Below are 13,949 nucleotides of genomic sequence, written 5' to 3' on the forward strand. Positions count from 1 at the left end.
GAAAGAGAAAAGGGAAAAAAAAGTCTATAAGCTACAAATTAGTCAAAATTGATCAAATAAAATAAAAGTGAAAAAAGATATCTCGTAAGGTTACACTTATTAGAAAATACTATTCAAAAATAAAATATTTTTTTTTAAAAAAATAAATTTCAATTATATAAAAATAAAAAATATATAGAGAAATTAGAATAATCTCTCCAAAAATTAAATATATAATTTTTTTAATAAAAAAACTCACTATTTAAAAAAAGCTAAATATAAAAAATAAAAAAAAATCAGAGAAAAAAGATATTAATTTAAATATAAATTTTAAAAATGAATTTTAAAAAACACATAAGAAAGCATGATTTTTTTAAAAGAAAAAATAATAGAAAAAAGAGTTAGAAAGTGCTCGCACTCTGGTCATTTTTTTTTAATTGAAAACTTATCGTTTCGCTCAATATTTTTATAAAAAAAAATATCTAGATAACATGTCACTTAATATTCTTCAAATTTTAGCTATTATGATGGCTGGAAAAATAAAATCTATGTTTTTTTACTTAAAAAACTTATTTTTTAATAAATTTTGACCCAAAACACATCAAAAAAAGCCTAAGCTCTTCAACAAACCCATAGATTACCTTAACAAGCAAAAAAAAAAAAAAAAAAAAAACACATAAACTAGAAACAAAATTTCTTTCCAAGCTTAGATTTATTTTTTAGGCAATTTCGAGATAAAAAAACATTTAAGTAGAATTCTTTTTACCAAATAAAACCCTTTAACACATGAAACAACCATTTCGGTAATCATAATTGGTGTTACCGTCGATTTTTTCCTTTTGTTGTTGGAATCATGTGTTCTCTCTTTTCTTATAGGAAATAATATATATATATATATATATATATATATATATATATATATATATATATATATATATGCACCAAAATAGGTTTAATTTATAAAGTTTGAGGACTATTGTATACTTTGTGATAACTTTAAAAATATCATCCATTTATGTTTTATTTTTCACTTTGGTTCTTGTCTTTTAATTTTGGTTTTAGTCAATAAATTTAATTTTAATGTCCTTTAATTTAGCTCTAAAAAAAATGTAATCACACAAAAAAATTAAAGATTAAAAAAAATAATAATTAAATAATAAGCCCATATTAAAATATGAGAGAACGGACAATATTTTGGCTATAGCTTTTAGTGCTTTCTTTAATAATCTATAATAATTAAAAAAAGCCAAATAACCCTATATTACAAAAGAGTGTTAAATTCATTTCATTGATCACATTTCCCCCCTTTCTTTTGCCTTTTACTCCTAAAACACTAATTCTTAATTATTTTTCCCGGCCAACCTCAAGAAAAAGATGGGTGATGAAACGGTGTTTTGCAATTTAGTAATTTTTATTTTTTAAAATATATATTTTTAAAATATTAAAATAATATTTTTTTTTATTTGTAATATCAATATATTAAAATAACTTAATAACATTAAAAAAATTCTAAATTACAAAAAGGAAAAATTAAATACTCAGTACAAGATTCAGATATAACACCTTGTTTCAGTGAACAAAGGTAAGAGAGAGAAGAGAAGAGAGAAGAACATGACAGTCAGGAGAAGAAAGAGAGAAATGAGACACATCGGAGGCAGAGAGGATGCCTTTCTGTTGTGTCACTGGTTGGAGAGGTGATGGTGCTGGCGGTGTTCGACCCACATCCTCTTTCTAAGCCAAACTGACAAAAAAGAGATGAGATGGAGGCGTCGAGTAGACAGATAGAAAATAGGATAAGGGAGTCGCGTCTAACATCAGTGATGGTGGTGCCGGCGATGCTTGTATACCGGAGACGAGGATGTCGAGCATAAAAAAAAAAAAATTAATTGTTATAGGGTTGATAATGAAAATAACATTGGAGCCAAAGACATTAAATAGTTAAATTAATGAAATTTGTAGCCCTTGCTAGCTAAAGAACTGGAGAGTTAGAATGAAATGGAATCCATAGCCCATGTCAACGGGGTAAGCCTTTCTCTTTCAAAATTATTCGTTCATATTCAATTTTTGTCTATGTTACACGGACGATTCAAATCTAACACCTTCTCCTAGCCAAATTAGTGTTTTTTTTTTCCATGTTCCTCTCGTTTTATTTGGATTTTTCCAGTTATTGCTTCTCTTAATGCTTACACATTTTGTATTCTACGTGTGTTATCTTCCCAGTATATGTTTGTGGATCTGGAGATTTGTTCTTCCTTGTTCCAAAAAGTCTATGCTTTTGTTGGATGCTTCAGCCTTGCTTTTTAGATTCATTTGTATTTTGTGCTGCATTTCTCTGGACTTTTATTTTGGCGTTTCGGGAATCCAGTTCGAGCTCAAACAGGTTTGTGTCGATCTTCTTTCTTTTTGGTTTGGTTCTTATATTTTCTGGAGCCTTACGACAAGGCAATTTCTTAACAGGTGGTCAGCCCACAACTTGTAGACTCCTTCTATTAGGCGGTGCTCCTACTTTTATATGCGTTGTTCTTGCTGCGTCGTTTAATCCAGGTTGGTTTCTGTTTTTTAATTTCTTTGATTGAGGGAAGGAGGGGGTCGTTCAATGTTTGCTGCCATTAGTTTAAGAACCCCCAGAGTAATATAGGGAACTGGAGGAACAAGTTTAATTGCTGATAACCAAACACAAAAGATAACATAGCATGGTATGGCATGTACTGTGTTGTTGTTGAGACAAATTAACACGCAGAAGACTTCTTATTCAATTAGAAGTTCAAAGGTGTAAGGAAAGGAATGGATAGCAACAAAAGCATTGCATCATATGTCATATTCTTACCGTCTCTTGCTCTCTTTGCATTTTAACTTTCAAAGCATGTGCTAACAATTCAATTCGTTTAGGATAGTGGGTGGTGAGTCAATCATGTTTGTCTTCAAATATATTTGTTTTTTTATCCAATACATACCGAGGATCGTCCATAATTGGCATGGTTTATACATGCTAACATGTCTTTTTTTTTTTTTTTAATTCTTTCATATCAAAAGTCTTTGTTGTTGTGTTGAAATGGGCAAACTATTCAAGAAAGGAGGCCATTGATTTATGAATCCTTACCAATAACTAAAAACAGCTCAGGATATACAAGCAACAACTTTTTGTTTATAGGAGTTTAAGACTATACAGTTATTCATAGTTAAAAAAATCATCCTTCATTCTTATTTTAATCAAATCTATTAACCAAATTATAAATCTATGTATAGTTTAGCAAGTTTTCTTGACAACGTGTGAAAAACACCATTTAATTTAATGTACATGGCTTTGTAAGTTTGGATTAATATATATGTACTAAGACTCTTTTAAAATGGGATTGTAATGATCTATGAATGATGAGGGTTCTTTTGTTTAACATTAAATGAGCATGCGGAGGTTATCAAAATATAGATGTTTGATCATGGCAGCTAGGTTGAACTACAGTTCAATTTTAATTAGTTTATTCATTAGAATCAAATTTATTTTTCATTAAGCCACATTTATGTGATGCGGAAAAGAAGTCTGGAATGAACAATTGTATTTAATCATCTCTATGCAAGTCAGTTTAATTATGGTACTCCGAGAGAAAAAAAATTGACGTTGGTGATTGCTTTTTTTTATTTTTTATAGAACATCATCTTACATAAACCATCCAGATCATTTGGATCCTTAGCAGCTACAACAAACTCAGCCCCTAAACTGATGTTGCCATCAACCTCCAAACATCTTGACACCAACATTCTTTACAGCTGTGTCGTCTTCCACATAGACTCATATACCTAGAACTAAGAGGAAGCTAGACTTTGAATCCACTGTTTCAAGCAGCAACCGCATGCATGTCAAGGTCTGACCCAATGAATGAATGTTGAGCTGAATTCATGGAATTCTGCTTCTATCTCCCTTTTCTTCTATTTTCTCAATAACCTGTAAACACCATAATGCATAATGGGAACTTGGCTGCCAGCCATTTCCATCACTAAGGCACCTCTGGATGTTATCCAGATTGGTTCCCACTTAATCAGACACGCAACATCAGCGCAAGCAACTGAGCTAGGCTTGTTCCTAATTTCTCTAAGGATGAGTTTGTCGTGTCTCCAACATCACCGTCTTCGTCACTGTTTTTTGTTAAGGAGTTATGGTCCCAATGCACAGCTCTGTTTGTACGTCTCATGCTTCCTCAAGGGTTTCCTCAAAGTGTTACCTTTGATTACTTGGATTATTCTCTTTGCGAACCGTCCAAGGCATTGCAAGCCAAGTTAGTGGTGTCCTTACCGCCTATGTATCTATCAATTATCCTTGTCATTCTTCTGCTGCTTTTGCTTGTAGTAATATGCAGTTATTTTGGACAGTAAGAGGTATTTTTAAACTAATTTATGTGTCGATTTAAGTCTTCTCTTCTAGCAATCTTGCACCCCTTCATAGGCTTGCTTTAATAAATTCCTTTGGTGTTGACTCTAAGGTTTGAACCTTAAAAGTCAATAAAAGGAACATACCTTCTTTAACTACCAAAACAATCCCTTCAGGTTTATTTTGGTGCCATGTAGTTTGCTTTTGTTTGTTTTGATTAATGTTTATTTGTTGTTGGTTTGATAGGCATTGCTCTACGCCGATGGTTTGAGGAAAGGAGTGATTCAACGGCTGCGGCCATCAAATGGGTGCTAAAGGATGGGATTGGGTATATCTCAGTAAAATCATTTTGTCCAAATATGGATGACATTTTGATGTTCATCCTAAAAAGTTGGAGGCTTGGTAGGGACATTAGGCCCACGCTGCAAATTACACTGGTATATGGACGGAGACGACGTAGGATGACTTAACCTGTCACTCTTTGGTTGGGAGACTGAGCCCATTTGGACCTATCTTATTGTTTATTTTATTTATTTGGCTTTATTGATGTTAAACAATTTGATTTGATGGGCTGAGCCCAATAGTGAGATATTTTAGGGTTTTACTATTTATATGTTTCTCTGTCATTTTGTGAGATAATTTTGATAATTAATTAATAATATTGCAGATTTTACATATCTCCAATCCTCATTCTTGTCTTCCTTTGCTTTCAATTCGTAGCTTCTTTCTCTAAAAGCTTTTTTTTTTTATGCTTTAAGTCTTTTTGTTCATTGGTCCGCATCAAGGTTGTTGCTGACCTTTTGGAAAATGCTTCTTGGTTTGGAAATGTTAACTCCTGCTTTTCCTCATCCTTTTGTTTTCATTGGTGCCACTGCCGGAGCTGGACGCTTTGCTGCTACTCTTATCTAGGCAATTTCCTACTTCTAAATTATCTACTGTTGCATTGCCATATCTATTTCCTAATAACATTTTCTTTGTTTTTTGTTTGGGTGCCAAACTGCTTTTATGATGCTAATACAAATTTTTGTTTATTTAGAGTTGCTTAAAGTTGATGCTCGAAATTTGCAGGCTGCTACAAGGAGCTGTTTTTATGCTGGTTTTGCTGCTAAAAGAAACTTTGCTGAGGTAAAATTAAGAGTGTTCTTTTGGTTTTTTCTTATTCTCAAATAACAAGTGGCTTTATGGAAGCTTGGAAATGTCTCTTTTCTATCAGCTGGTAAAGAGCTGTGTTTGTGCAAGATGTCTTTTCTTTTTGACCTTAGTAATTCCAAAGCCACTTTGATTTGTTCCTGAAAGCAATTATTAACTGTAGGTAATTGCCAAGGGTGAAGCTCAGGGAATGGTGAGCAAGTATATTTGTATAATGCTTGGTATAACGTTGGCTTGCACAGGCTCCTCAACATCCCTTGCCCTTGCTTCTTTTAGTTTGGTGACATGGATCCACATGTTTTTCAATCTTTATCATATCAATCCATTCAACCAAGGACTATAAATCCCTATCGTGTAAGTAATCAATCTCTTCTCCTTTTCTTTTGTCCCTTAATGGGAGTGCCTGATAATCTCTTTGTAACTTCTATGGGGACCTAAAAATGGGTTGGCAAATAGGGAGAGACAAGGAATTCTTTTCTCTTATCAATAAAATATGGACTGGGAGTCGTCACCTAGTATTCTGGTTACTAGGAACCCTAATTGGTCTCTGAGATGGGGTACGGAGACTGGTTGTGTAAAGGGAAGGTATTAGCACCCCAACTACGCCCTACCTAAGGTAAACTGCATTGTTTTGTCTGATAAAATCTAAGATCGTGTTGTGGTTTCTTATTGTTTGAAATAGGCATTACATGTAATGTCATACCCCAGGTTCTATTGTCCGAAAAAAAAGAATTAAATATCCGGAATATGCATTATGTGTAATGTCATACCCAGGATACTAAGAGACAAACAAAATTTTTTTTTGTTGTGTTTGAAATTTTGGCCAATATCCTCTTGACTTTAATAAACTAGTTATTAAAGCCAAAATGCATGCTAAAACATTGTTTTTTGGTGTAAGAAAAATACAATATGATTTTTTAGCTTTGAGACACTTGGCCGTATGCACAAAAATATATTTTTCTTTTTTTTCAATTTTTGTATTTTTGGAAGTTTTTGACGAAAACCGGGTATTTTAATATCAAATTTTGTATTTTTAACAACATAAAATACCACCCGATATTAATCAAAATGACATAAAAATTACGCGGAAAAATTATAAAATGCTGAAACAAATATTCTTGATTTTTTTTCTTTGAAATGGGCCGAGTCAGGCTCAAATACATGGGCTGGGCCGAACCTGGCCCAAATGCATGGGCTGGTTACTGTGCACATAGTAACCGGGGTTACTGTGCACACTGTAACCAGAGAATTAAGTAGCAAGTGCTGCATGTGCACAGTAACCGGATTACTATGCACACAGGAAGCCGTGAATTAATTAGCCAGTTATTGTGCACAGCACAGTAACTAGCTAATTAATCTTCATCTGCTGCAGAACGTAAACGTTCTGCATGCAGATGAAGCTGAAGCAAAAAAATGACAGGGAAAGGGAGAAAGTTACCTGGAGCGGTGTTGATGCTGGCAGCAGCTGATGCGGCAGGGATGGCGGCGGCGCTGGCGGTTCGCGGTGGCCGGCGGTGCTGTTTTCCTCTCTTGTCTGCTTCTTCTTCTTCTTCTTCTATTTTGCTCTCTCTCTTCTCTTCTGCTTTCCTCTCTCTGTCTCTCCCTTCTCTTCTCTTCCCCCTCTCTTGGGTTTTTTTTTTTTCTCTCTCGGCCCTCCCCTGTATTTATAGGAAAACAGGGGAGGGCGACGTGCTGGGGCGGCCACTGTTGGCCGCCCCCTCCACTACCTTTCAAAGGATAAAAAACCAGGCAAGTGGGTGTCATGGTGGGCGCCTTATTGAGCAAAAGCCGGGAAAGAAATTAGGCGAAAAGTGGGGAAGAAAATCTTCTTCTTCCCCTGCCTCGCGCGTCCAGGGGAAGAAGAAGATGGTGCCGGTCAAAACAACACCGTTTTGAGCTTTCTCTGTTTTTTTTTCTAACCCTACCTCCGTTTGAGTGCGCCTTTGAGCCCTTACCTCCTTTTGAGTGCGCCTTTGAGCCCTCACCTCCATTTTGAGTGGGCCTTTGAGCCCTCAACTCCTTTTGAGCCCTCACCTCCATTTTGAGTGCGCATTTGAGCCCTCATCCCTTGGGTAGTGCGTTTTCTAACCCTACTTCCTTTTGAGTGCGCCTTAGAGCCCTCACCTCCATCTTGAGTGCGCCTTTGAGCCCTCATCCCTTAGGTAGTGCGTTTTCTAACCCTACCTCCTTTTGAGTGCGCCTTTGAGCCCTCACCTCCTTTTGAGTGCGCCTTTAAGCCCTTATCCTTTGGTAATGCGTTTTCTAACTCTACCTCCTTTTGAGTGCGCCTTTGAGCCCTCAACTCCTTTGATAGTGCATTTTTTAACCCCATCTCTTTTCGAGTGTGCCTTTGAGCCCTCACCTCTTGGGTAGTGCGTTTTTCTAACCCTTTTTCTTTTCGAGTGTGCCTTTAAAGCCATCGCCATGCAATTCTCCATGTTTTTATCTGGGTAGGTCACCCATTACAATGAGACCATTCCTTCACCTGGGTAGGTCACCCGTTACAATGAGACCACTCTTTAGTTTTATGTTTGGGCAGGTCGTCCATGAAAATAGACCAGTGTCAGCGTGAGTGTGTGGGCTGGTCGTCCCTGAAAATAGACCACTTTAAGTTTGTATGGGCAGGTCGCCCGTGAAAATATATCATCTTTCTTCAAAACAACAAAGGGTTTGAACACATAGGATTGTGGTTCTGGTTAGAGGGGATTGACGAAAGGAATCTCAGTTTAGCCCAACTACACATAGGACTTTGGATCCAGTTTAAGTTGTAGGTCAACCATTTTTTGCGAAGACTAATTCTGGAAGACCAATTTTGTTTATCTTTACAACACTTACTACGCAAAATCTTTGCTTCGTAAGCATTGTAAAGAGGGGGCAACTGTTGTAACCCATTTTTGGGTCCCCACAAAAAAATAATAAATACAAAAAAAAAACAGAGAAAGCTCAAAATGGTGCCGTTTTGACCAGCACCATCTTCTTCTTCCCCTGGACGCGCGAGGCAGGGGAAGAAGAAGATTTTCTTCCCCACTTTTCGCCTAATTTCTTTCCCGGCTTTTGCTCAATAAGGCGCCCACCATGACACCCACTTGCCTGGCTTTTTATCCTTTGAAAGGTAGTGGAGGGGGCGGCCACTGCACGTCGCCCTCCCCTGTTTTCCTATAAATACAGGGGAGGGTCGAGAGAGAAAAAAAAAAAAACCCAAGAGAGGGGGAAGAGAAGAGAAGGGAGAGACAGAGAGGAAAGCAGAAGAGAAGAGAGAGAGAGAGCGAAATAGAAGAAGAAGAAGCAGACAAGAGAGAAAAACAGAGGAGAGAGAGAGAGGAAAACAGCACCGCCGGCCACCGCGAACCGCCAGCGCCGCCGCCACCACCCCTGCCGCATCAGCTGCTGCCAGCATCAACACCGCTCCAGGTAACTTTCTCCCTTTCCTTGTCGTTTTTTTTTGCTTCAGCTTCATCTGCATGCATTACGTTCTGCAGCAGATGAAGATTAATTAGCTAGTTACTGTGCTGTGCACAGTAACTGGCTAATTAATTCACGGCTTACTGTGTGCATAGTAATCCGGTTACTGTGCATATGCACAACACTTGCTAATTAATTCTCGGGTACTCTGTGCACAGTAACCTCGGTTACTGTGTGCACAGTAACCAGCCCATGCATTTGGGCCAGGTTCGGCCCAGCCCATGTATTTGGGCCTGACTCGGCCCATTTCAAAGAAAAAAAATCAAGAATATTTGTTTCAGCATTTTATAATTTTTCCGCGTAGTTTTTATGTCATTTTGATTAATATCGGGTGGTATTTTATGTTGTTAAAAATACAAAATTTGATATGAAAATACCCGGTTTTCGTCAAAAACTTCCAAAAATACAAAAGTTGAAAAAAGAGAAAAATATATTTTTGTGCATACGGCCAAGTGTCTCAAAGCTAAAAAATCATATTGTATTTTTCATACACCAAAAAATAATGTTTTAGCATGCATTTTGGCTTTAATAACCAGTTTATTAAAGTCAAGAGGATATTGGCTAAAATTTCAAACACAACAAAAAAAATTTTTGTTTGTCTCTTAGTATCCTGAGTATGACATTACACGTAATGCATATTCCGGATATTTAATTCTTTTTTTTTTTCGGACAATAGAACCTGGGGTATGACATTACATGTAATGCGTATTTCAAACAATAAGAAATCACAACACGATCTTAGATTTTATCAGACAAAACAATGCAGCTTACCTTAGGTAGGGCGTAGTTGGGGTGCTAATACCTTCCCTTTACGCAACTAGTCTCCGTACCCCATCTGTGAGACCAGTTAAGGTTCCTAGTAACTAGAATACTAGGTGGCGACTCCCAGTCCATATTTTATTGACAAGAATTCCTTGTCTCTCCCTATTTGTCAGGAATAAATCAATATTCTATTTTTTTTATTTCTCTTGAGGGTGGACGATCGCCGCTCCGCCGCACACGTGCGACAACTTCATTGATTGAAATGAGTTGATACAAAGAGAAGAAATCTTGAAGCCACTCTGAATGCAATAATTTTAGAATTTCCATTACTATTTATAATCATAATTTAATTATGATGCCCATGAAATAGATTTGTTTCAGTTCAGTTTGTCAGAGGATATAGAACATTGTAAACTGTAGACAGGTATTAGTTGGGTATGTTTTCACTTGCTTTCTCTTTGTTCTTCTCCACAGAACAAGTTGATGAAATATAACCTTTACTTGCTCACACAACTATCTGCTGCCACTTTCAGTTAGCCTCCATGCAAACCTTCAAAATGGTTGTCTAATACCATGAACTCACTCTTGATTCTTAAGATTGTTGTCATAATCATCTTCATAGTATTCAAAAGCTATATGACAGAAACCCCTTTTTTTCATTGCTTTAACAGGTTTAGTTTTTAGTGAATATCTCCTCCAGTCAAAGAGGTCAATGATGAAGAACCACTTTTTCCAGCTGTACCGTTTCTTAATATAAACCCTAAGGGCAACGCGAGTTGCTCTATAATTTGTCTCCTCTGTAGTTCGTGATTTTCCTGTCCTGGAAAAAGCAAGGTTAGAACATCTTCAGGAGCGAGGTATGCAGCTGCTGATATTGAGCAGAGGCTGCATCTGGGATCAAAGCTCAGTGATGCTGTCAACAAGAAGAACAATGTGCTTGCATTGTTCAATTTGTATAGAGATGAGGGCTACATTTTAACTGAGCACGGGGGATGATTATGTGCAAGTATACTAGCGCTTTATTATTAATCTGAAATCCCCTCAGCCTGTTCTCTGTTTATCTGTGTGTGTTTGATTTCTTTTTGTCAGCTCTATAATTCAGAATGTATATACTTATTTCCATGCCTATTGATTTTCTATTATTTATGTGCATGCATGACCAATTCTTGATTGATATCTTTTTTCATAAACAACAATCATGATGAAATTACTGGTAGGCTGGTAGCTTTATTTTAACGGGCAGCTGTTTATACTTCCTCATTGTTTTCTTGTGTAAAATGAGAAGTCATCCTGCAATTCAAAATCATTTTCTTGTTGCAAAATTCTGTGTTGGGAGCTATCAATTACTTGTATCGGAAGAGTTCTTTTGGTCATTTTAATTCATGCCATCTCTGATGGTTGAAGTAGCTAAATTGTAACAAAATATGTAAATAAAGGAATCCAGCAAACAGCCTATGTTTTTTTATTTGTATGGAATATTTTTCCTAAATAATGTCCAATAGTAACAATCCTGATCCTGAAAAACTCTTTTCATTGTTGAAGAAAAAGAAAGGACAAGTTTTTCTTTTGACATTTTCTTTTGGCTTCAGTTGAGAAGCAAGTTATTTATGGGAGGAATTGAGCTTACTAATAGTTATTCTGTGTTGTATTTGAATTACTTGCAGCAATCAGGTAGTCCTTAAAGAAGTTCTTCACAACATGACATGCTCAAGTCACTGTTCCAAGTTAATTATTTATACTGGTTGGAGAGAAATGCTGGAATTGAAGCACGAAGTATCTCTGCTGACTGCAGACCTGGGGGGAGGCTACGAATCTCTCTGGAATATGCTCAACGGGAATTCAACCATGTGAAAAATAATAGTGGATCAATGGTTTGGGTCACTGATGGACTTGTTGCCAGGCCTTTACCAAATAGAGTTTGTCTAGGAAACCTGGCCTCTTCAATTGCAAGCTGATGAATTTCCATGGACCATCACATGTAGCTTTTCACCAGGGAAAGAATTGCTTTAGAGGAAAGGAGGGGACCAGCCAACTATGTGGCCATTGTTGAACCAGGCTCCTGGACATAAAGCTATACTCCAATGGTTCTCAAACAAGTTCAGACATGCAAAACATTGCTCGTTGACTTGGTGAAAAGACAGGGAGACTAGGCACTTGCTCGAGCCATCACTGCATGGTCTGAATTTTCTTAGAGATGATCGAAATCGAGAGGCGAAACATCTGTCTCTAGGTGCACAAAGTTCTTTTTAAGAAACAGTAGTTAGATCTCTTGTTATTGACATAAATCCGTACTTCTTCCTATACACAGAGGATAAATTATTTTAGAGTTCTTGAGATTTTGAAGAAATTGGACTTCGTAAGACCCAGTGAATTTGGTAATATATACACATATTAATTGTGTACATTAGAATGAGAAGTTGAGGATAATCTAAAATGCAAGGCCAAGAGAGAATTATGTACAGCAAAAACACATGATTAAAAATCCAGCCACTTGGTGTAGTAGACACAAGTCCTTGGAGAGATAACACCATCAGGCGTGCAAAGACTTATCCTTGGACATACTCCGCAAGGAATGGAAGCCATTGCCCCAATTATTGCTTTCACGCCGCCGCCGCGGCCCTTGCCGACACATTTATAGCAAACATTCCCAACCGGAACAGAACCAAACTCCCCCATCCCATTACTCTTCACTTCCATAACCTCATCATCCAAAACCAAAGCCCTAACAATCTCTTCAACCTGCTGCTTTGTGACCTCAACAGCGAAGGCTCCATTCCCTCTGATCAGCTCCGTCACCTTCTCCACCGTAGCAACCTTCTCCTCAGCTATGTATTTCACACAAAACATCCTCAACGACCTAATGAAGTCCGTATCAAGGCTCCCTGCAACATACCAGGACCCTCCAGTGAGTTCTTTGGAGGGCTGGAACTCTGCAGCCATGTAATGCTTCCTCCCTTTGTTCTGGATGTTGACCACCTCCTTGATCAAGTTCTTGGCGTGCAGGGCCTTGAGAGATTTGTTGACGACGTTGTCAGGGAGGTTGGTTTCTTTCTTCATGTCTCTAGTCCAGATTCCCATATCCTTTCTGCTTCGGATCACGTCATAGAGTTTGCGCTCGTGATCGGTGAGTGACTGAGACGGAGAACTCAACCCTGGCCGCTTCCTCTTGAGGGATGAAGAGGACCCTTGAGAACGGCTCATGCCTGCTGCTTAAACAACACAGAAAAAAAATGATTACTTTCTTTATATAGCAGATAAAAAGGAGATATTGAAGCAAAAAAAAAGTCTTTGCCTTGCTCCTTGATGCGTGTCTGAATCTAATCTATTAATCGAATCAGTGAGCAGCCATGAAAACTCTCTCTCTCTGCTTGCCTGCCTCAAGCAAGCAAGCTGTCAAGACAGTGATTTTGTTTTTCCAGAAAGAAAGAAAAACGGAAGGAATAAAGGCAGCCCTCCGGAGAGGAGTTGAGACAGACCCACCAGGGGTTCCAGTTCATTTCTTTTCTCTGTGAGAGAAACGACGTCGTTTCTTCCAATCATTATGCCCAGCAAAAATATTTAGTAATTTTAAATACACGACTTACCAACTATGATATATGCCAGCCTACCAACACAAAATATCTACTAGAGACACCAATCGGATAAATCATAAGCAAAAGGTCAAGAAGTTAAGTAAAACATTTAATAAGTTTGTTTAAGATAAGAAGCTATGACACACGAATCAGCTTATAATTAACTTAATCCAAGTATAAGAATAGCCTTATCCTTTTATAACATGGGATTAGGGTTGACATCATGAAGATAATCTTGTTCGAAACCTAATATTATAAAGATATTTAAGCATAATATTTTAGGAGTTTTCATATTTTATAAGGAGATTAAAAAGCATAAATTATTACAAAGATTTTCATGTTTATTTAGGAGGTTAAAGTCAGTTTTAGACTTATTTTTTTTCTATTATATATTTTTATGCTAACAAATATAATTTTTAATATGACAATTGGATTGGGTTGATATTTTACTAGAAGTATTTTGGATATCCTGTTTTTATATATGTTTAATATTTTAGGTCAATCGGACATTAAAAAAAGTTTTGAAATAAAGTTTGGAAGTTACTGTGTGAAAATTGCATTATTTTCCTAATTGATCATGATTTTTTTTTTTCTATTTAGATCAATACTCTTTTATTATTTTTTCATATTTATTTAGGATATTTTTATCTATTGAAAAATAG

General features: G+C 36.8%; 1 protein-coding gene and 1 long non-coding RNA gene across 3 annotated transcripts; one reads left to right on the forward strand and one right to left on the reverse strand.

The window, feature by feature from the left end:
* The first annotated feature begins 1,514 nt into the window (after positions 1-1,514).
* Positions 1,515-12,062, forward strand: LOC118055660 (uncharacterized). The gene is made up of 6 exons (XR_012169406.1): positions 1,515-2,001; positions 2,200-2,359; positions 2,437-2,523; positions 4,589-5,467; positions 5,655-5,845; positions 10,387-12,062. It is a non-coding gene; the product is annotated as an uncharacterized lncRNA (long non-coding RNA).
* A 6-nt stretch (positions 12,063-12,068) lies between these two features.
* On the reverse strand, positions 12,069-13,272 carry LOC118055659 (uncharacterized). 2 transcript variants are annotated; one of them, XM_035067602.2, is made up of 2 exons: positions 13,008-13,272; positions 12,069-12,918 (listed from the first exon to the last, which is right to left on the reverse strand). In XM_035067602.2, the coding sequence occupies exon 2, from the start codon at positions 12,914-12,916 to the stop codon at positions 12,191-12,193; it is 726 nt and encodes a 241-aa protein (XP_034923493.1). In that variant the 5' UTR covers positions 12,917-12,918; positions 13,008-13,272; the 3' UTR covers positions 12,069-12,190. The 2 variants fall into 2 exon arrangements, with proteins under 2 accessions (XP_034923493.1, XP_034923492.1); XM_035067601.2 differs by having other exon boundaries at positions 12,069-12,921.
* Between the last annotated feature and the right edge of the window lie 677 nt (positions 13,273-13,949).

The sequence above is a fragment of the Populus alba genome, chromosome 3 (assembly GCF_005239225.2).
Source record: "Populus alba chromosome 3, ASM523922v2, whole genome shotgun sequence".
NCBI classification, from domain to species: Eukaryota; Viridiplantae; Streptophyta; class Magnoliopsida; order Malpighiales; family Salicaceae; genus Populus; species Populus alba.

Coding starts and splice junctions, on each gene's coding strand:
- LOC118055659 (XM_035067602.2), bottom strand. CDS start 12,916: ATGAGCCGTTCTCAAGGGTCCTCTTCATCCCTCAAGAGGAAGCGGCCA.